The sequence below is a fragment of the Apis dorsata genome, unplaced genomic scaffold (genome assembly GCF_000469605.1).
Source record: "Apis dorsata unplaced genomic scaffold, Apis dorsata 1.3 scaffold_946, whole genome shotgun sequence".
NCBI lineage: Eukaryota > Metazoa > Arthropoda > Insecta > Hymenoptera > Apidae > Apis > Apis dorsata.
Window position 1 is genome coordinate 247,227 of NW_006264055.1, and position 20,504 is coordinate 267,730.

The window sequence follows — 20,504 nt, forward strand, 5'->3', positions numbered from 1 at the left end:
TATCGACTATAGAACAAAACTTAGAAAATCCAGTTCAAAATACGAGGAGAAAGGGAAAAGAACGACGCAAATATTTTGTAGCATCATTTTCGCACGCGTTGAAATGACTGAAACTAAGAATCAAAAATCCTCTACGCATAATATTCGTAATGGGTCGCAGCATACACCAACTATGTATATCACATTTCGTTTAATATTTATACACGAACAATAACCATGAAACAGCGTATGAGTTGGCAACGAATAAAAACGATAACAAAAACGATACAGCTAATTATCTATCAGTGGTCGGTGCAATGTTTTCACCAATGGGACGAAAAGCGTCGCAAATATCAAGTGTTTCGAACATTTACGCGGGTCACTATCCCACACACACGTATATACACGAGAGACAAGGCAGAGCAGCTGGCCGCGCATAACCGAGAGAAAACACATTTTTCAAAGTACAGAAAAAGATTGAAAACAGCCGAGTCAAGACGTTCGCACGCTTATCTTCGATATTGACTGCTATCCCCACTCTAATAGTTGAGACATTGCATCCGTAGTTGATATTTATTTGTGTACCGCTTCACTGATATTCGATTTGTCCTCAATAAATATATAACTTGTTATTCGCAAGTAATTAGAAGATAGAAACAGTTTTACATTTGAAATATTTGTGAATTAACACTTGATGTTTCCTTATGATATATTATATATCATTAAAGTAATAGTAAATAAAAATAATATAATAATAACTGAATAGTCGAATTTTCATGAGATACGCGACATCATAACTGATCAGTATCGTACGTAGACAGAGGTCGTTAGCACTGTGACGGCCAGAACCAATAATATGCCAGCATGCTTCGGAATCGCATAGCTGCGTGAGTAGTCGACATCGTCCTTACTTTTCTCGATCGATCGATTATTGTATATATGTACTTTTTTACGATGAATTTTCATGACCCATCTCTAAATCAACGACATATTTATTAATATTGTTGTTAACTATCATTAATACTACTATTATTAATGCTACCATTGTGATTACAACGCAATGTATTTTTTTTTTTCAAATTACGTTGCGCAATATGCAATGCATGGAAGAAATTTTTTTTTCATTAATTTTTTGATTGACGTAATAGATCGTTTAATATTCAAATTACACATTGGAAAAAAATGAAATGTTCATTTAAAAGCATGTTGAAAACAAGAAGATTAGATGAATAATTTTGCTCGAGGTTGGAATGATGAAAAAAGAAGAATGTTATTATAAACAACAGGAATAAAAAATATAAATATTCTAAGCAAAGTTTTTGTTGGTTTCCTCTAATTTCAATCGTAGACAGTTAACATACTAATTATAAACTGAACTACTAAATTTTTAGTTGTGTAATTTTGAATATTAAAAAATAAAAATTTAAAATAATCATAAAAATATTTCATGAATTTCAGAAGCGATTCAATTTTATGTTTTTGATATATCATATATCAAACAATTGATGATTGTCTTATTTTTTGTAAAAAAAAAAAATTCATAAAAATTAAAAATGCGAAGGTTCCAATTTCTCATGTCTAATTTCAAAAATACTTAAAAGAAAAAAATCTATGGTTTAATCATGTCATGATGTCAATCGGTAATTTTCCAATGTGTCGCGAAAACTGATCAGTTTGTTCGTACTTTATTTCTGGAAAAACCCATTTCCGCGCCGACGATGACATAAATTACTAAGACTAACACACTGCTTTGGGTATCTGCAATGACGTCAAGTAATTCCTCTTTTTCGAAAAGTTTAATAATTTGCTATGACGCATCATCAATGGAACCATTGACGCAAGGTATGAATAAGATAACATAATTTCTAAAAGAAAAAAGTCTACGAAAAATAAGCCTCACATAATAAGATTTCATAATTTTCGTTCAAACCTTGATAACTTTATTTCAAACGAGATATCATTCCAAAAATGATATAGAGGTTCTTTCAATGATATAGAGGTTTGTTTCAACAAACAAGAAAATAATAACGATTTAATTTTTCCTCTGATAACAATTTTTTTCATACCGATCGTAAGCAATATTTCAGATAAGTAGAGCACATAATTGTTCGTGTAAAAAATATTTAATATTCTATCACATTTCACAGAAATATAAAGTGTAATGGTATTGGATAATCTACGTCACAAGAAAGAAAAAAAAGAATAAGAAAAATAAATGAAAAATATGCATAATGTCATATCAGACTATTATAAAAATTGAAACAGCAATTCGTAAGTTGGTTTGCAAAAATGACGAAACTGATTAGAAATTTTCCGAGAACGAAAAATTTCCGTGTGATGATAAGCATAGAATTAATCGTCCTCGACTACTGAGCGACTGTATTCATAGAAAATAATCTGATTCGTAATGATGAGTCACGTTGAAATCATTCTGATTTAAAATTTCACAATTTCAAGACGCAATTTCTGTTCAGAAATACGAAATATTTTTTGAACACGTGTAAAAATCTTGTATTTCGCGGCCTAACTCAACTTCTGCTTCCCGCGCTTTTGTACCAACACACAAAATAAACAAAACTCAGTTATTTTGATTGGTTACACTTTGACGCGCTATCTTGGAGCATCGAACGCGCGTGCACGTGCTGAATCGTCAGAAACAAATCCAAGTGTCAAGAACCGCGCCTATGCTTCGAAGGTAATAATATACACAGCTTGGGATATATATATATGTATATATTCATTCTCGAATCGTTTAAGGTTATGTTTGTTCTGAAAAGCAAGCACGGCTTCCGCGAAAAGTATCACTTCGAAAACAGACAAAAACATCGAAGAAATCGTCCATGTTCATTCGCGTAGAATTTCGGGGGCACAATGTTTCGTTTTGACTCGACCGTTGTCCTACGAATGCTTGCTTGTTCGTCTCTTTCTCCTTTTTCTTCTCCTCTTCTTCCCTCTCTCACTCTTTCTCCCCCTCTCTACACTTCTCTGTTTATTTTCCCTCTTTTCGTTCTCTGTTCAATTGTATAAATGTTCATAACACATATACACACGAATTATACAAACAGTGAAAATATAGGAACAACGCGTCAATGAAGGCGTGAGATTGGTTGACAGGCGGCGTCGTAGTCGTTTCTTAACGACACTATGACTGTCATCGACATCGTCATCATTATCGTCATTGTAATAATATTAAAATTTGCAATCGGAAAATTCATGTCGACGCTTCTGTCGAGACGCGAAGAGTGGGAGAAAGCGCGTTTACACGCAGCACGAGGAAGGGGGACGGCGCAAGAAGGGAGAGAGTAAAAAGAGAGGGATAGAAAAAAGGAGGGAGAAAGAGAAAGAGACGCCGGTCTAACATGGCAGACGATGCCATGCAGGCAGGAAAAAACAAGATCTAACGTTTGAGCGTGTGATAGACGGAAAGACAGTTGAGATACACGTGAATAGAGAAAGTATTTAGTGCGTACTCACGTTTTCATGTATCAGTTTGCTGCGTTGCCCTTAACGTAATTAAGAGAAAAATAACGTGCAGAGAAGAGAGAAAACACCACGCGGGGTCACGCACTCCGTTCCGTGCGGGTCTCGTCAACGGAAAAACAACACCCGGCGTCCTTTTCCGTTTCTATATTCGTTGTCGATTGACGGAACAGACAAAGTAAACCACCGGCACCACACAACAACAGCGCGTGTGTTACAAAGTGCGTCGCCTTCGCTTGTTGTTTTTGATAATGCAGGTGTTGCACGGGGCGTGGAAGGGTGCGCGGCACATACAAACGTTTTACGCACGAGGATCCTCTCTAACGAGGAGACGTGACGAACAAAATGGCGTTTACCGGACCGCCCGCGCGCGATCAGGTGGAAAATGCCGGAATGCTGCTGCTAGGAAAGATCGACTGACTGCCGAGGTCCGCGGCCCTAAGTGGTTTGACGTTAAGAACGAGCTGAACGAGCAAGAAGGAGAGACAGAGATAGACAAAGACGGAAGGAAAGAAAGAGGGAGACAGCCAGTAAGAGCGAGACAGAGAGGGAGGAGGAAGCGACTGAGAGAACCGTCGAGTATGAGAGAAACAGAGAAACATCGAGCCTAAAGGAAGGGATGCGCGCGATGGTAGGGGCTGAGGGATGGTCAAAAGCAAAAGAGGGGAAACATCCCACTATTTTCCACTGTCCTCGGACGATTTCGACTACCTTCGATTGCTTTCGACTGTAAGCAGGGCCGTCTCGCATTATGTCTAATACGGGTGGGAATTTTCCCGCTGTTAGAAACAAACGTCGTAAACGTCCTTACGAATCTTATAAATACTTTCAAGTATGCATACATCTCTTTGATATCATTATTTCATATATTTCATCATTTCATTCGATGTAATTTTTAAATTTAAATTTTTCACTTATGAACAATGTTTTTGCTTTATATATTTTTTTTAATTATTATTATATTATTCATAATGGAAAAAATATATATATTCAATTAATAATGCGATATTTTGCATTTTCTATTACTTTCTTCCTCATCGTTTCATGAGTTTTTCGATTTCATTCTAAATTTAAATCTCACAATTTAAAATGAAATTTCCTATCTTTTTTCATTCAAATTTCAAATTTTATAACAAATGTCATGTAACGTACAAACATTTTTCATTAACGTTTCATAACATATGTCAAATATTCGTTAAAATTCTTTTAAAAAAGTGATCTTATCCATGTATAAAAATAATTGAATGTAAATTTAGAACGAAACATTGAAAGAAATTATGAAATATAAAAAAATATTTATGAAAATGAATTATATGTATAACGAATATTCAAAATATCAACTTACAGAAAGATAATAAAAATATTTGATTCGAATTAATATCCCCGGACAATTTGCACTTAAACATTTCGCGAAGACACAAAACATGCGATGTTTCGTAGTTTGATAAGTCCCCAGTTAATTACGTTCTTAGTTTGTATCGGACATTGCCCATTAAAATGTTTCATAAAACAACGCTGCACCGCCCTAGAACGTACGATGGCTCGAGGACCGCGTTTCTTTTCCGGCTGCTTCGTTTCTTTTCTTCTTTCCTCCTTTTCTTCGTACCTTCGCCCAGTTCGTTTCGCTTGCTCGCTCACTCTTCCACGTTCGCGTTCGACCGTCTCGCGAGGAATTTCTAAAAATCAATATAGGCGCAAAGCGAGGAGGGGCCGCAAAAAAATTCGATATCCCCTTCGCTTCGTTCCTTTTTATCTTTTTTAACGTCTCTACGTTTTTTTCTGCAACGCGAATTGCGCAGTAGAGAGGCTCGTCCCCTTACGGTCCCCAGAGGGAAGGATGGCTATTCGAATCAACTCGATCTTCGAGGAACAGAATTTACGAAGGAAGTGGCTATGCGAATCTACAGGCACTGAAGAAGCGCGGGAGAATTTATTTTCTCAGAAGTGTAGCGTGGCCTCGGTACAGTCTCTGCCGTTACCGGTTGAATAATTTCATCCTTCCGTCCCAAGATAAACCTACGCTTCAGCATGAATGTGACCAAACGTATCACCAACATCAAGTTAGAGCTTTAATGATGAAAATATTTATTTTTTTCATTTAATATGTTTCTATGGAATTACTATGGAAATTTTTGTTGTAAAATAATAAAAAAAAAAATGAAGTATAATAAAATATGAGTATTATAAAATTTCAATAAAATCAATTGTAACCGAGATTGAAGAAAGATTATTAATTTTATGAATAAACAATCTAGAAATATTTACATTTACTTTGCAAAATACGAGACTATTGATCTTCTTTCGAAATTTTTGATGTTTTGAGTTATAGTTACATATTCGAATAAAAATTATAATTGATCCTAGAATGTTGAAAAAGATAAATTTTTGAAAGAGCAAAAGCAAAATGAAGATCTTCGAATTTAAATATAGTGCCACATGTATAAGAGTGCTTTTGAAAAGAAATTATTTTGCATCACTTACAAAATTCGTGCATTGAGAGTCTTTTACTCTAAATACAAATACTCGCTCTGAATTTTGTGAGTAATTGTCTAAGGAGTAAGTAATTTTTTTAAGTAATTTATCGAGCGTATTAACAAGAATAAAAGCTTGAAGAATCGAAGCATAGTATGTGTGTATGTATATATATATATACACACACACACACACATAATTTAAAAATCAGAATTAAAAATTGGCTGGTCCAATGTAATGTATCGCAGCCAGATGTAACACGAGCACTATACCAAAGGCTGATATCAAATGCTCTTGACGTTCAACTGTGTGTCACAGGGACATTTCAAATTATCAGTAGGGCTTTTCTTGCATCGCATTCCTTTAATTAATTGTTACATTTCTGTTAATAAGAGATGGATTTTCTGTGCCACACAGTCATAATAAATCAATATATTGTTCGTTTGCATAATTAAACAATGCATTAAACAATTTAAATAAATATTTTTTTAATTTTTATACAAAAAGAAAAATTAAATGAATCCGTTCATTATCTCATTATCGCGCATTGATAACTACTTTTTCAAGCTTCAATTAGCAGTGCATTAAAGAAATAGTGCTTAATGAAGATTAAAAAAAAGAAACAAGAAAATCGATTACCTCTTCTATCAACTTACCGAAAATTTGCTTTTTGGAAAATCTTTTTAATCAGAAACATTTGGAAATTGATATCATGGAGAATATTTAACCAATCCCGTGCTGTCAAAAAATAAAAATTTGGGATTGGTTGATATTCCAAGGTTGAGGACATCTTTTTATCTTTCTACATCGTATAATTATCCTGGTACCAAATAACAACTACTACTTACAATGATTTTTCTGTATAAGGATAAAGGCTCTATAAGTTTTTCAATTTATAAAAATGACATTGTATTTAATTTTGCGTTAATTTATATCAAATATTAGCATTGAGAATTAAATTTATAAGAAATAGTATAGCGTTATAACAAAATTATTAAACCAATACAAATTATTAAATTATACTAATAAAATAAATTATTGTAATTAATGTCTGTTTTTTTAATGTCAATATTACATACATAAAAACAAATGAATATCGTAAAAGATGAATTGTTTGTTTATGATAAGTATATTAAAAAATGTTTTTTTAAAAAGTCTCAGTCTAACAATCTAATTGAAAAACAATTTATCAGCGGCACGCATTCATATGCACAGCAAGATTACAAAATTGGACTTCTGATCAACGCACTTTATACGCGACATTAAATGCATACGCTTCTAATATACTCTACTGATTGAGTCTGATTGTCGACTGTAATAAAGTTCAACTTTATGCAAAAGAATAATTTTCTTGTTAAGCATGTGAACTTAAAACTTCAAGATAATATTTCGAATATATGATAAGAAAAAATTTAAGAATATTATTTATAAGATGAATATATACATGTATATATATATATATATATGATATAAAATATATTATGTGAATTTGTGTAACATAAAAAAAAATATAAATATATAACGCATAATATAACGTAAAAAAAATAAGCTTTCGTTCAATTAGACGATGTATTCAACATTTGTAAAAAAAAAGATTTAAATGATTGCAGTATTCTTTAGCCAATTCTTATTTTTGTCAAGATTAAGGTTATTTCGAGGCAAAATTCCAATTTCCAACTGTTGCGCAAATTGTTACGCGCAAACGCAGTTTCGGAGGCGTGGCGATTAACAAAGGGCCCGGAAATGGCCGATAACATGCTGTTTTCTATTTTCCCTCCCTTATCCTCTTCATTTTACGATCTTTTGGTAAATGGTTTGTCGAAATCCAAGTGGCCTGTGTTATCAAACCAAACTGATCATTGTAAAGGGATGAACAGCATCTTCCAGAATGATTTTTCCATTATAATATTTCCTCTGGAATTTGAGATACACAAGTCGTTTTATCACAATAATTATAAAAAAAAAACACTTATTTTATTTTTATTTTTCTTATTTTATTGTTATACTGGCACGTATCGCATATCAAAATTGATATTTTTAAAAATTTACACATTTTCACATTGAGTAAACTGAATTCGTTAACCTAGAACTGCGAACTATTACTGATATATAAAATATTATATATTCTATAATCGATCTGTTCAACAATCATACGCGTTGCAAACTTGTTTTTTTCGGGATATACAAAAATATTTGATAATTGATTTTTGATAATTGAATATTTTAACTTTTCGTAATCAAGTTCGATAATAATTTAGTTTCGGCGTCACAAAACCAGCACATAAAGTGCAATAGTGAACGTAAGGAAAAGTATTTCTATGTTATGCGGCGGCAAAAATAAAAGAATATAAATTTAATTTTTAAAAACATTGTCATTAATGATACTCTATACATTATAGTTTTCAATTTAAAAAAAAAAAAAAACTATTTAAGATTTATTTAAGATTTCACAGTTCATAAATTTATCATGGTAAGCAATAAAAAGTCAGTGAATTTTTAATTATTTTATATTAATTGTTGATTTGCATTTATCAAAAAATTCTGAAAATAAAACATTAGTTCAGAATTTTTATTGAAATATAGAAAAAGATTACCGAATTTTATAAAAAAATTCTCAATGTAAAAGATCAAATCGTTCCTAACCTTAAATTGTTGGTTTCAGGATGTATCTGCATTTTCCGAAGATACTTTCGATGTCAAAGATTGGATTAATAAAACATTCAAATCTGTCGAGGCACAAGAAAATAAAGATGTAAGTCATATAATTATGGTAATCTCAATTATGCGGGTTCTGTTTCTTTTCTCGACACAATTTTTGACTTCCAGCAGCACTAGTACTTTCAGTCACTAAACTGATTCTATTGGCGGTCAATGATATTCTGTCTTTTTCAAAAATATTCTTTTTTACTATGTTGCAGATTAAAGTGTAATCATTGAACAAAAAATAAATTTCAGAAATTTTTGAATCATGATTTTATGTATAAATAAATATTCGAATACGAAATCGTTATAATATTTGAATTTAAATGTTTTATGTATTTTCTGTTTTGCATTTTTCTATTTTTTTATTTAAAAAATTAAACAAAAATATTATATTAATAGGCATTTGTTTCATCTTTGGTAATGAAGTTGCAATTATATGTGCAACAAGTTAATGGTGCTTTAGAAGAGACTAGTCAATCTGTTCTTTCAAGTTTGCCAAGGGTTTTAAGGGATACACAGTTTTTACAACAAGAAGCTTTAGCTTTGAGAGAGAAAATGATTGCAGTTAAACAAGAAATAGAAAAGGTTGTAGTTAATTTCTTTTTTTATAATATATTTTATAATATCTATTATTACTATAATAAATTTGTTAAATAGGTTGAAAAAGATACTGCTTCATCAATGGCAACATTAGAAAAAATAGATAGAATAAAAACAGATTTACAAACTGCTAAACAAGGCTTACATGAAGCTGATAATTGGACTGTACTTGCTAATGATGTTGAAGAGGTATAACATATAACATGTATTAAAAGTAAATGAATCCTTATAAATTTTATCTTTATATTATTTTTAATATTTCAGGTATTTGAATCAGGTGATGTAGAAGCTATTGCAAATAAATTATTTAGTATGCAAAAATCATTGGCTATGCTTGTAAATGTTATTGATTATGAGGATAAAAAATTACAGTTAGAAGGATTAAAAAATCGATTAGAAGCTATAGCTAGTCCAAAATTAGTTCAGGCATTTACTGCTGCAAATTTAGGTATATTATATTAATCATATTATATTCTTTCTTATTTTATATTACTTGTATCTAATATTTTTGTCTTAAAATATTTAGAACAATCTAAAATTTATGTGGATATTTTTAATAAAATAGAACGTTTACCACAACTTCTTAAATATTATCATAATTGTTTGAAAGTATCATTAGGACAAGAATGGCGTCGCACTATTGAATTAGCTCAAGATGAAAATGTTTCTTACTGGTTACATACTTATTATGATAAATTATTATCTAGTTGGAATGATCAGGTAACTTTTATTTTAAAATATGTAATATCCTTTTTTTTAAAATAATATGATTTTAATAAAGGTAAAATGGTGTCATCTTGTATTTCCAAATACTTCAATTGATATCATAATTGATGTATATGCTGATCTTTTGAAAAGTTTGGATCCAGGCATTCCAGAATGTATAGAATCATTTTTAAAACAACATACAAATGCTATGCAATTGTCTTTGTTACTTGAACTTAAACAAATTACAAAGCATTTTGCAGTAAATTTACAAGGTGCAATTGAAACATCATCACATGGAAAATTTCAAAACTCAAAACTATTATCATTAGCACAAGCAATATATGCACCTTATGTTACATATGTTGTAAAATACAATATTTATGAAACAGCTCAACTTGAACATCAGTTACAATCTATGGGTTCTGCACAAGATGATTTAAGTGATACAATCAATATTCTTTCTCTTAGCATTTCAAGAATAATGGAATATGCAAATGAAGCCAATAAAAGATGTAAACTCTTCACAGATGGTTGTGGTTATCCTGGCTTATTAAAATCTTTGATTGTATGTTATTTTATAAATAACATTTTAAAATAAAACATCTTTTCTTCAATTGTTTCTTCAAAAAAATTTATTTTTACAGAGTTATTTTAATAAATATCTTGAAAAATATCAAGCTGCTATACGACAATTAGAACGTAAAAAAGTAAAACATGAAGATTGGAATTTATTTCAAATGTGTCTCACTTTAATGCAGACTATAGGTATTTTTATCTTTTTTTTTTTTAAATAAATTTAATATTAATTAAATAAAGTTATTGATCTAATTTTAATGCATAGGTGATCTTTTGGGACATATTCAACAATTTGAAAAATCATTAATAATTGATATTATTGAAGCTAATAATAAGCTACAAAATACATCTTGTAGTGTTTTCATTCAGTATAAAAAATTACTTTTAAATACATCAAATCAAACTGAATTGGAGAATTTGACTGCATCTTTCCAAAAAGGTAATATATAAATAATATATAAAAAAATATAAATAAATTTATAAAAATTTCTTAATAAAAATATAAAAATTTTTAAAAAAGAAATATTATTACTCATTTAAATCACTCTTTTTATAGAAGATGAAACAATTCTGGATTCAATAATGAAATCTATTAATAAACTATGTTCTGATTTGCATCGTGCAACATATGAAGTAATTTTTGCTCCTATATTTACACAGTTGTTATTAGTACAAAAAGCACCAGCATGGTCAACAGAAGCCAATAAAATGATTCATTTAAGTGCAGATTTACCTGATTATAGTTTTGCACCTCAAGAATATATAACACAAGTTGGACAATACTTAATGACATTACCACAACATTTAGAGCCATTTTTGCTTAGGGAAAATCCAAGTCTTACCCAAGCCTTAAAAGCTGCAGATCCACAATATACGCAAAGTTCTACTGAATCTGGATTTACCGATATTTTATTAGAAATTATTACTAAAGAAACATGTCAAATGTTTCTAGATCAAACATTAGGAATTTGTCAATTAAATTCTGCAGCATGCAAACAACTTGCAACTGACATAGGTATGTTTCTAATAAAATGATATTTTTTTTTATAAAAACTTGAATATTAAAAAAATTTTTTATATTTATTTAATATTGTAGATTATCTTGGTAATGTTTTGGAAGAACTTGGTTTATCTTTATCAGAAAATCTGCAACATATGTCTCTTTTATTAAGGCTATCACCAGAAGATTATCAGAACAGCAGTTCAGGATGTAATGCTAGACTTGTAGCTGCTGTTAGACAAATGAGAAATATAACGTTTTCTGCCTAAATAACATGTAATAATTATTAAGTAAATGTAATGAATATAGAAATACTATGTTGTACATTATGTAGCATTATGTTGTACAAATAACAATTATAATTTATCTGTTTTATGTATAAAAAATTTTTTATATATTTAAGGAAGTGATACTTGTACAAAAAGTGCGTTCATATTGTATTAATTACATGCAATATCCAAATTTATAAATATTAATTCTATTTATATTTTCTTTTTTTCATACTTTCCTTTTTTTGTATGAAAATATTGTCTCATATTATATAAAAATATTTATACTTTTTTTAATATGAAAAAATAAAGTAATAGGAAATATTTTAATATTTAACATATATAAAATTATTATAGTTAAAACATCACATATTAAATAAATAATCTGATTATTTATATATGATCAGCAAATAGTTATATCATTATTTCAATATTGCATTTATAACTATATTCATTGCATCATTTATATTTCTGAAAAAATAAAATTAATAAATAATTTTTTTAATCATATCACTGTAAATGTTAATATATTATTCATGTTCAGGATTGATATATATTATTATTTCAAAATTTAATAATACCTGTCAAAGCAAGTATTACAAGATTGCTTTTGGTAATGCTCTTTGGCTGCTAATGTCACGTTTTTAAGTCTATTAATAGTTGTTTTATCAGTTGATTTAAGCATTTTATATATTACTATCAGAGCAGAAAGCATGTCAATCTGAAAGATATTTGATACATAAATTAATTTAACTAAAATAATCGATTTTAAACATAATGTAAATATATTTACTTTTGTATAATTTGTTATTGTTTTTGTTAATACTTGTGTGCTCAATTTTTGGTATTTTCTTTTATTTAAAATAATTTTTAATATTTTTTTTGCTAAATAAGGGAATTGAGTAATTAAAATTTTTTCTTCTGTTATATATGAGCATTGTAACATATATGTTATTTCTGTACTTATACTATTGATTGCAGTATTAAACATAATAGTTATGTATGAGAGATATAAACTTTGATTGTCAAAAGTATTTTTAATAATTGTAAAATATTTTTCAGTTAATCCATTTAATAATTTCAAGTTCTGTAATTAATAATTTAGTTAGTGTATATTACATATTATACACCACAGTGTATATTATATATTATATTATATATTAGTATATATCATTTTAAATAATTAGTTACTTACATTCGTATATTTAAATAATTTATCTTTATCATATTTAGTTAATGTAACCATCATAACACATGCGAAATTTGGTACAATAATTTCTAATAAACTTGGTTCTTGTTTTTCATAAGCCATTTTACTAAAGTCTAATAACATTGTTATTGCATCAAATGCATTATTCATAAAAACTATACCAATTGCTGAAGATAAACAACTACAATATAAAAGTACAATATCACAGCATAATTTTGAAGTACTATTGTATTCTTCCAATAGATAATTTGATATATCAAAAGTACTTCTTATTATATTTATACAAGTTTGATGGTTTTCTATAGTATTTATATCTATCTGCGATATATGTGGTATTATTGTCCTGTATTAATAATAAAGGAAATGTTTATAATAACAATATTTTATTTATAAAAATATAGATTATTTATAAAAATTAAGAAATATATATAATTAATTTTCATACCTTCTAATCCACAATAAAATTTCTGAGAATTGTTCTGATGCTTCAAAAATATCTTTCTTATATAATATTGAAATCATTGATATATATTCTTTAAAAAATTGCACAATTATATCTTTGGATATCAGACTTTTTATATTGCACTCGTTATTTAATTCTTTTTCTATAAAACTTCTTAATTTATGTAAGTTTTTCCAAAATTTAAGTATATCTTTATGATATTTATTCATTAAAACTGATTGATATTCATCATGTAATAAATGTTTTAGAATTCGTAAACTTAATTCTAAACCTTTTTCATTAATTTGAAATACATCTATATTATTAATAACATGCTGTAAACATTTAATTATATTATTTTTTATCATTATATATATATATATACATTCATTATATATATTTATACCTGATTATTTAAACTTATATTTAAAGATTCTGTAAAAATATTCGTTAATGCAAACAAAATTGTATCTCCTTTATTCCATTTCATGAGAACATGTATAACTGATAGAATAGTGTCATCAGGGGTATTTGGATTACATAATTGTTGTAATAACATTTCAATAACTTCAATTTTATTGAAAAATAATCTCGAAGGAATTAAAGAAAATAGAAATATTACTGATTCATTTATTGGTGTTTCCTAAAAAAAAAATTAAGTATTAGAAAAATCTCTTCTTTATATTTCCATCTTTGAAAAATAAATTATTCTTACTTTAAGATATTTAAAAAATTCTGGTAATGCATGTGCAATTGCTCGTAAAATATTCATCTCTTCTTTATAGAATTTTTCTTCCTTTGTATTTTTAATATTTCCTATTAATAACATAGCAATAACATCAATATATATATGTACATCTTTATAATTATTAAGGTTTTTATTCCAACTATTCAAAGAATCTGTTAAAATAAACATAATTAATTTAATTTTAAATTTAATATATTATATATACATTATATTACCATTTATATATTTGCTTTTCTTATTATCAATTTTGATCTTTTTATTACAATTTTTATTTAATAATTTCATTAGAGGTAAACATTTAATTTCTTCTTTTATCATAACTAATAGAGTCTCAATAAGTTTAGTGGATGTATTCCAGCTTATAACAGGTTTAGAATGGAAACAAAATCTTCTAATAGCATTTATATTACTTGTACCTATATATGCTAATTCATCTATTATTTTATCACAGTGTGTACCATTTAATGATATACGTAACCAAATTAGTTTTATTAATTCTTGTAATAAAAATGTATCTTGAGTAGTCTAAAAATAATATAATTAAATTTATAAATAAAATAAATATAATTAAATTATTTTATAATAGTCAAAATTTTATTTATTATTATATACCTCTAAACGATCGAGAACATAAGTCAAAGGTATTATATTCCAAAATGGTATTCCAAGTTGATTTTGTACATGCCAAAGAAGTTTAATTAGTGCTTCTAATACCGCTTTATCTTCATCATAAATACTGCTTGCAAAATTTGGTAGAAAATCTATGAGTATTCTACGAGATCGTTCTTTAATTAATATTCTTGTTAAACCAATAAAAACATTTGCTCTTATTTTGGAATTATTAGCATTTTTTGTATAATGTAATAAAATGTTTAACCAATCTCGAATAATATTTCTTGGTACAAAATTCCAATATTTTTCTAACATCTTAAATAGTTCCTAAAAATATATACATTTTTAAAATATCGAAATATTATTTAAAATTAAAAAAATTAAAAATAATTTAAATAAACTAACTTACATTCATAGTAACATTACACACTTCAAAATCTGAATCTTTTAAAAGATCAGTTATTATTTTATAATATTTTTGAAGATAAATTTTATTTCTATCTTTTGAAGCACATGTATATTGTACAGAACTTGTTACAAAAAGAATTTCTACAGCATTACATCTGATGAAAGAACCAGGTGCCTGTAATAAAAACTTAATTTATTTTTCATAAAAAAATTTATATTTTTTATATTTATATTATATATACTTTTTTATATTTATATTATATAATTTATATTATATCAATTTCAAATATATATATATACATATATATTTTTAATACCTTTAAATGTTTCCAAAGCAAAGGTTTACATTGATTGTGAATCATTGACCTAGCTACTTGCTGTTTATTGTTATGTATAGCAGTAAGAAGTGACAGCAGATTTTTACCAAGTTTTCCTCTTCCAGCAGAATCTCTATATGCCCGAAAGCAATGAAAAATAATATTACATAAACAACTTTCAACAATAAATTTTTTTAATTTTTCAGTTGCATTTAACCATGCTATTATATATAAATCTGCATATGCAGCAATATAATTATGTCCAATATTTTGTAATACCACTCTTATATTATTATGTATTCCCTAAAACAATCATTGTGTTAATGCTAAGTATGATAAATATTAATATTTGAATATGTAATTATACTATACCAATATATATTGTTCGCCAAGTGTAAATAAATATAATATTAACATTCGACCTTCTTCTAGTGATATCACAGTTTTTTCTCGAACAAGTTTAAGTAGTTCTTGTATATCTTCTGCACATTTTAGTAATGTAATAGCAGATCTTATCTCATATAAACGCTTTACATGTTGCTAAAAATATAATTAATTTAACATCATTTGTTGATCTATGTATGATATATAAATATAAATATTATTAATTACCAGTGAAGATTTGCAACTTTGAATAAGATATTTTAATGCATTTATTATTACTTTTTCTTTCCATATCATGTTTAACATCCACCATTTTTCCAACAAATATGATATTTCATTCTTAATCTTAAAAAGTTTTTTAAAATTAATCAAGATTATATCAAAATTAAAATTTTTTAAAATATATCAAGAAATAAAATATGATGATTAAATACCAACCTGTTCATCCTTTACATTAAGTAACACAACAGAATGTAGTAACATTATATTTTGCAATAAAATATTGGGTACAAACATTCGTTGTACAATTGTTTCAAGAGCCATTGAAGTTATTGTATGTATCAATTTAACCATAATATTAAATTCCTGAAAAATTATGATATAAATATAATATATTTAATAATAATAATAATAATAATAATAATAATAATAATAATAATAATAATAATATAATAATATAATATAAAAAAAACCATAGAGAACATTTATATAAATAATCTTACTCTCAAATATTTGCCTTTATTATTTGATGCCTGAGTATATAATTTTTGTGCTTTTAATAGTATAGTTTTCACATGTTGCCATAGTTCACAAAGTTCATCTTCTGATAACAAGACAATATTTTTCACATTGTAATTCTAAAATAATAATTTATTGTAGTTATATTGTTTATTATATGATAAAACAAATAAAATAAACCTTACTATTTACAAATTTATTTTGAAGGTCATCAAAAAAATTAATTAATAATAATGCAAAGTATACATATATTATAAGAATATATATTTTAAGAATAGTGTTAATAAAATATGTAATTTTTATGCGTTGATAAATACCAATTTTTCACATATGTTGCTAACGGTTGGACTTTTATTTTTTAATATTCGAAAAAGTACTCTATCCCTTGGTAATTCACGTTGACGCAACATTTTTTAAAAATATTATCAGCTTCGATTTTTAAAATTAAAAGTCAATTATTTACGCATTTTATTAAAATCTGAAAAAACGATACATTATATCTGATACATAAAAACAGATATTAATTTATTTTTTAATATAATAAAATACAACAAAACAGACATTTTAAATTTCGTAAAGTATTTTTTGTATTTCTTACGAATATTTGTACTTACATATATTTATATTATTAAAATAAATAATTATATTTTAAATATATAACAAATATATAATAATAATAATAACAAAAATATAAATATTTACAAAAAAATATTAATAACAAATCTTATATTATGAAATAATTATAATAGTAATTTTTGGAAATTAATAAATAATAAAAGATTATTATAAATTATCTTAAAAACAATTTGAAATAAATTTAATAAAATTAACTTAAATATAATTTATTTTAATATTAATAATAATAATAATGATTATAAACATAATATTATGAATTTAAATTTATGATATTTTACAAAATATAATACACGTGTAATAATATTAAATATAAGTTTTAAGAAAAAATATATACAAATATTAAATATTGACTTCATACAATTTAATTATCATCTATTTTGGTCATACAGTAATATTATATAAAAAGAAATAAGATATTTACACTTTTGAATCAAATTTATTATAAAACTTAACAAAATTTATTACTTTTATTTACTATTTTATGAAAACCGCCATATTGATTGTATAATACAAAATGATTGTAGTTTAGATTTGTTTTTAAAAATTATATTACAATGAATATAATTAGAATAATATATACTATATATGTATGTATAGTTATTTATTAATGATACTAATAATATTAATATTGATATTAAAATAACCTATAATGTTAAACAAATTTACATAACTAATAAAGAAAAAATTGTATTTAAACATAGATAAGATATATATTTTACCAGGGTTGTCAAGAAAATCACTACGCTTTTGCGTTGTAAGAAAAATTCCCTCGCGAGAGGAATTTGCTATATTCTGATTTTCTGTCACTCTTTAAGTGTGAGTGACGAATAGTGACAATGTCACTCTCTTTCGCACTAATATTTGATTTTTTTCCATTATTCTCTTAATCTGGTAACATTTGAACCTATGAGAGATATCATTGAGATATGAACAGTAGAGAGGAAACCATTGAAATTAATAGAGAAACACATTATTTGATAAAACGATACGATACGATGATGTCACGCCATCTATTCGCCATACTATATAGTATGCTACATTATCAAGTAGATAATATCATTTCATCCTCGTGGTGTACCATGCATTAAGAATATTTTAAATATTTTTAATTATTTTAATTACTTTAAATATTTTTAATTATTTAGTGTAACGTAAGAAAAAGGATAGAAATATGATGGTAAACTGAAGAATTTTTACAGTGACATAGATAAAATAGATATATAATATAGAGGAAAATAAATAATAGAAATAAGAAAACATTTTTGTAAAATCACTTAAGAGATGGCGTTAATTCTTATTTCTTATTCTATTTTATCTTACCTTTGAAAAATATCTTTTATGTTTTTTTTTCATCATTCAAGAGATGGCACATTTATATTATTCCACATTTATATTAATTCCACAATTTTGCTCTATCTTTATTCTTTTTTTTTTTTTTGTTAAGAAAAACGATTTCGTTATCTAATTAACTTTATTGTTTCCTGTAAAAATAAAAATATATTAAGATATATAAAAAAGATATTATATACATATATATTAAATATATATTTAGATGTATGAAATAAGCATATATAATTTTTTATATTTTTGATTAAGAGAGATAAGAAGTGGATTATTTTATAAATATTATTCCATATTTAGAATTTATGTATTATTGAAATAGTGATCTTTTTATTTAATTATTATATTTATTATATTTATTATTATTAAATTTTTAAATACATAAATTGAAATGTAAAAATTGTTAAATTATTAATTATTATATTTAAAAAATTATTTTTAATAGCATTTTATAAAAATAAGATATAAAATTTTATAAGATAATAAGTTTATTTGTTTATGATTATACTAATAATTAATATTTTTTATTTTATATAGACGAACAAACTTTTTGCTTATGATTCTAGATGGCAATACAATTCCATAATTATAATGCCATCTATTGTGAATCATTATTTCTCAACGTTGAATACAATTTTGAATTATAAATATGGAGTTTGGTGTACAACCGTTATAAGTGTGATAGTGTTAAAACAAAATATATACTTTTAAATATATTATTTTTCTGATGAACAATGGTACAAAGACGTTGTTATATAACCGAAGATTATTGTATATTTGATAAAATCATGATTACTTGTGTTATTTTATTCATGCAGGTTATAAATCGTAGGAATTTTGTAAAGTTTAATGCTTGTGCAATATGCACATAATAGAAGTTTGATCTATATCGTCGATTAAAGTATTTCTGATTTATATTTGTATTTTTACATATTAATTTTAGTCAAAATAAAATGAATATTAGTTGCTGTTAAATAATACTTTGACTAAATCCTACAGCAAACGTAAAGTAAATATTATTAAAGATTATCTATTTATAAATGAATTTTTTATATTTAAAAAAAAAACTTTAAACTCTTTAGTTTTTTTACAAAATTAGATATTTCTTGATCTATTTTTTATTGCAAATATTTTAATAGTAATTAAATGTTTTTATATGGAATGATCAATTGTATTATCAATTGATATATTTTTATTTTTATGAATTTTGTGCAAAAAATTTTTATTTAAATGAATTTAAAAGACTTCATATGCATTTCTATATATTTATCTATAAAAATTGTTTACATTAAATTACTTCTACTGTAAAATAGTAAAAATCTTATTTGAAACATTTTTTAAATAACATAGTTTAGGAGATAATTATATTTACAAATTAATTAAATTATTATATTTGTGAAAGGAAATAAATAGAAAATATATTATGGTATGTTATGTTACAGGGAAAATATACTTATGTACTTATATATTGCAATATTTCGCGCTTTTTCTCGAGTGACGCGTCTGTATAAATAATGTCTCAACGCATCGATAACACTATGCAACAACTCGAAAGAGAATTAGTTGCAACAAAATCAGAATTGAGTGGAATAAAAAGAACATTAGGTAAAGTGATTTGCAATTTATATGTAAAAATTTTAATAAATAAATGAATGTCAGTAAGGATTTTTATTTTGTACATGTTTCTTATTCTATATTTTTATTCCATTTATATAAATATCTATAATTGAATATTGTTAAATTTATATATTGCTATATCAATTAACAAAGAGATCATGGATTCTTTTTGATTAGCCCATGATAACTATCATTATTACTTGTAATTTTTAAAATTTTTAAAATTTATATATTTATAAATATTTTAATGATTTTGCTAAAATT

The 20,504-nt window shown here is 25.9% G+C and overlaps 4 protein-coding genes across 14 annotated transcripts in view; 2 read left to right on the plus strand and 2 right to left on the minus strand.

Annotated features, from left to right (window-relative positions):
* The window catches only part of LOC102672317, an 86,479-nt gene extending 82,602 nt beyond the window's left edge, over nt 1-3,877 (minus strand). Inside the window, exon 1 of the mRNA XM_031514271.1 lies at nt 3,454-3,877. The gene's annotated coding sequence lies outside the window, so the exon portion shown is untranslated. The remainder of the gene's footprint in view (nt 1-3,453) is intronic.
* Nucleotides 2,723-11,986, plus strand: LOC102671963 (conserved oligomeric Golgi complex subunit 7). Of its 3 annotated transcripts, none has more exons than XM_031514261.1 (11): nt 2,723-4,291; nt 8,594-8,683; nt 9,034-9,219; nt 9,292-9,423; nt 9,499-9,682; nt 9,761-9,954; nt 10,016-10,507; nt 10,587-10,707; nt 10,784-10,957; nt 11,075-11,533; nt 11,615-11,986. In XM_031514261.1, the coding sequence occupies exons 1-11, from the start codon at nt 4,211-4,213 to the stop codon at nt 11,785-11,787; spliced, it is 2,286 nt and encodes a 761-aa protein (XP_031370121.1). In that variant the 5' UTR covers nt 2,723-4,210; the 3' UTR covers nt 11,788-11,986. The 3 variants fall into 3 exon arrangements, with proteins under 3 accessions (XP_031370121.1, XP_006623838.1, XP_031370122.1); XM_006623775.2 differs by having other exon boundaries at nt 4,187-4,291; nt 11,078-11,533; XM_031514262.1 differs by lacking the exon at nt 2,723-4,291 and adding an exon at nt 7,909-8,401.
* LOC102672177 lies at nt 6,816-18,316 on the minus strand. Of its 6 annotated transcripts, none has more exons than XM_031514259.1 (17): nt 18,002-18,316; nt 16,964-17,124; nt 16,645-16,765; nt 16,347-16,493; nt 16,137-16,253; nt 15,897-16,064; nt 15,525-15,827; nt 15,209-15,382; nt 14,800-15,126; nt 14,403-14,712; nt 14,155-14,339; nt 13,846-14,082; nt 13,443-13,774; nt 12,983-13,340; nt 12,581-12,874; nt 12,369-12,508; nt 6,816-7,845 (listed from the first exon to the last, which is right to left on the minus strand). In XM_031514259.1, exons 4-17 carry the CDS (start codon nt 16,479-16,481, stop codon nt 7,788-7,790), a joined length of 3,138 nt encoding a protein of 1,045 aa, XP_031370119.1. In that variant the 5' UTR covers nt 16,482-16,493; nt 16,645-16,765; nt 16,964-17,124; nt 18,002-18,316; the 3' UTR covers nt 6,816-7,787. The 6 variants fall into 6 exon arrangements, with proteins under 6 accessions (XP_031370119.1, XP_031370117.1, XP_031370120.1 ...); XM_006623777.2 differs by having other exon boundaries at nt 7,788-7,845; nt 16,631-16,765; XM_031514256.1 differs by lacking the exon at nt 18,002-18,316 and adding an exon at nt 17,704-17,833 and having other exon boundaries at nt 7,788-7,845; nt 16,631-16,765.
* Nucleotides 18,317-19,277: 961 nt separating this feature from the next.
* Nucleotides 19,278-20,504, plus strand: part of LOC102674007 (citron Rho-interacting kinase-like) — a 6,484-nt gene continuing 5,257 nt past the window's right edge. For 3 of the 4 annotated variants that reach the window (XM_031514252.1, XM_031514251.1, XM_031514253.1), the window contains exon 1: nt 20,068-20,240. Coding sequence is in view for 1 of the 4 variants with exons in the window: in XM_006623793.2 (XP_006623856.1) it covers nt 20,138-20,227 (90 nt within the window). In the remaining 3 variants the exon portion in view is untranslated. Of the gene's footprint in view, nt 19,528-19,620; nt 19,626-20,067; nt 20,241-20,504 lie in introns of those variants that run through there. The other variant, XM_006623793.2, reaches the window with a different exon arrangement.

What these genes read in the sequence shown, in the direction of transcription:
- LOC102671963 (XM_031514261.1), top strand. Translation starts at nt 4,211, where the DNA reads ATGTCTAATACGGGTGGGAATTTTCCCGCTGTTAGAAACAAACGTCGT. An exon ending in AATCTTATAAATACTTTCAA is followed by an intron (nt 4,292 to 8,593) that starts GTATGCATACAT and finishes TGTTGGTTTCAG; the next exon opens with GATGTATCTGCATTTTCCGA. An exon ending in TATCTAGTTGGAATGATCAG is followed by an intron (nt 9,955 to 10,015) that starts GTAACTTTTATT and finishes ATTTTAATAAAG; the next exon opens with GTAAAATGGTGTCATCTTGT.
- LOC102672177 (XM_031514257.1), bottom strand. Translation starts at nt 17,056, where the DNA reads ATGTTGCGTCAACGTGAATTACCAAGGGATAGAGTACTTTTTCGAATA. An exon ending in ATTTTATTGTGGATTAGAAG is followed by an intron (nt 13,341 to 13,442) that starts GTATGAAAATTA and finishes TTATTAATACAG; the next exon opens with GACAATAATACCACATATAT. An exon ending in TGTAATACTTGCTTTGACAG is followed by an intron (nt 7,846 to 12,368) that starts GTATTATTAAAT and finishes CTCAAATTCCAG; the next exon opens with AGGAAATATTATAATGGAAA.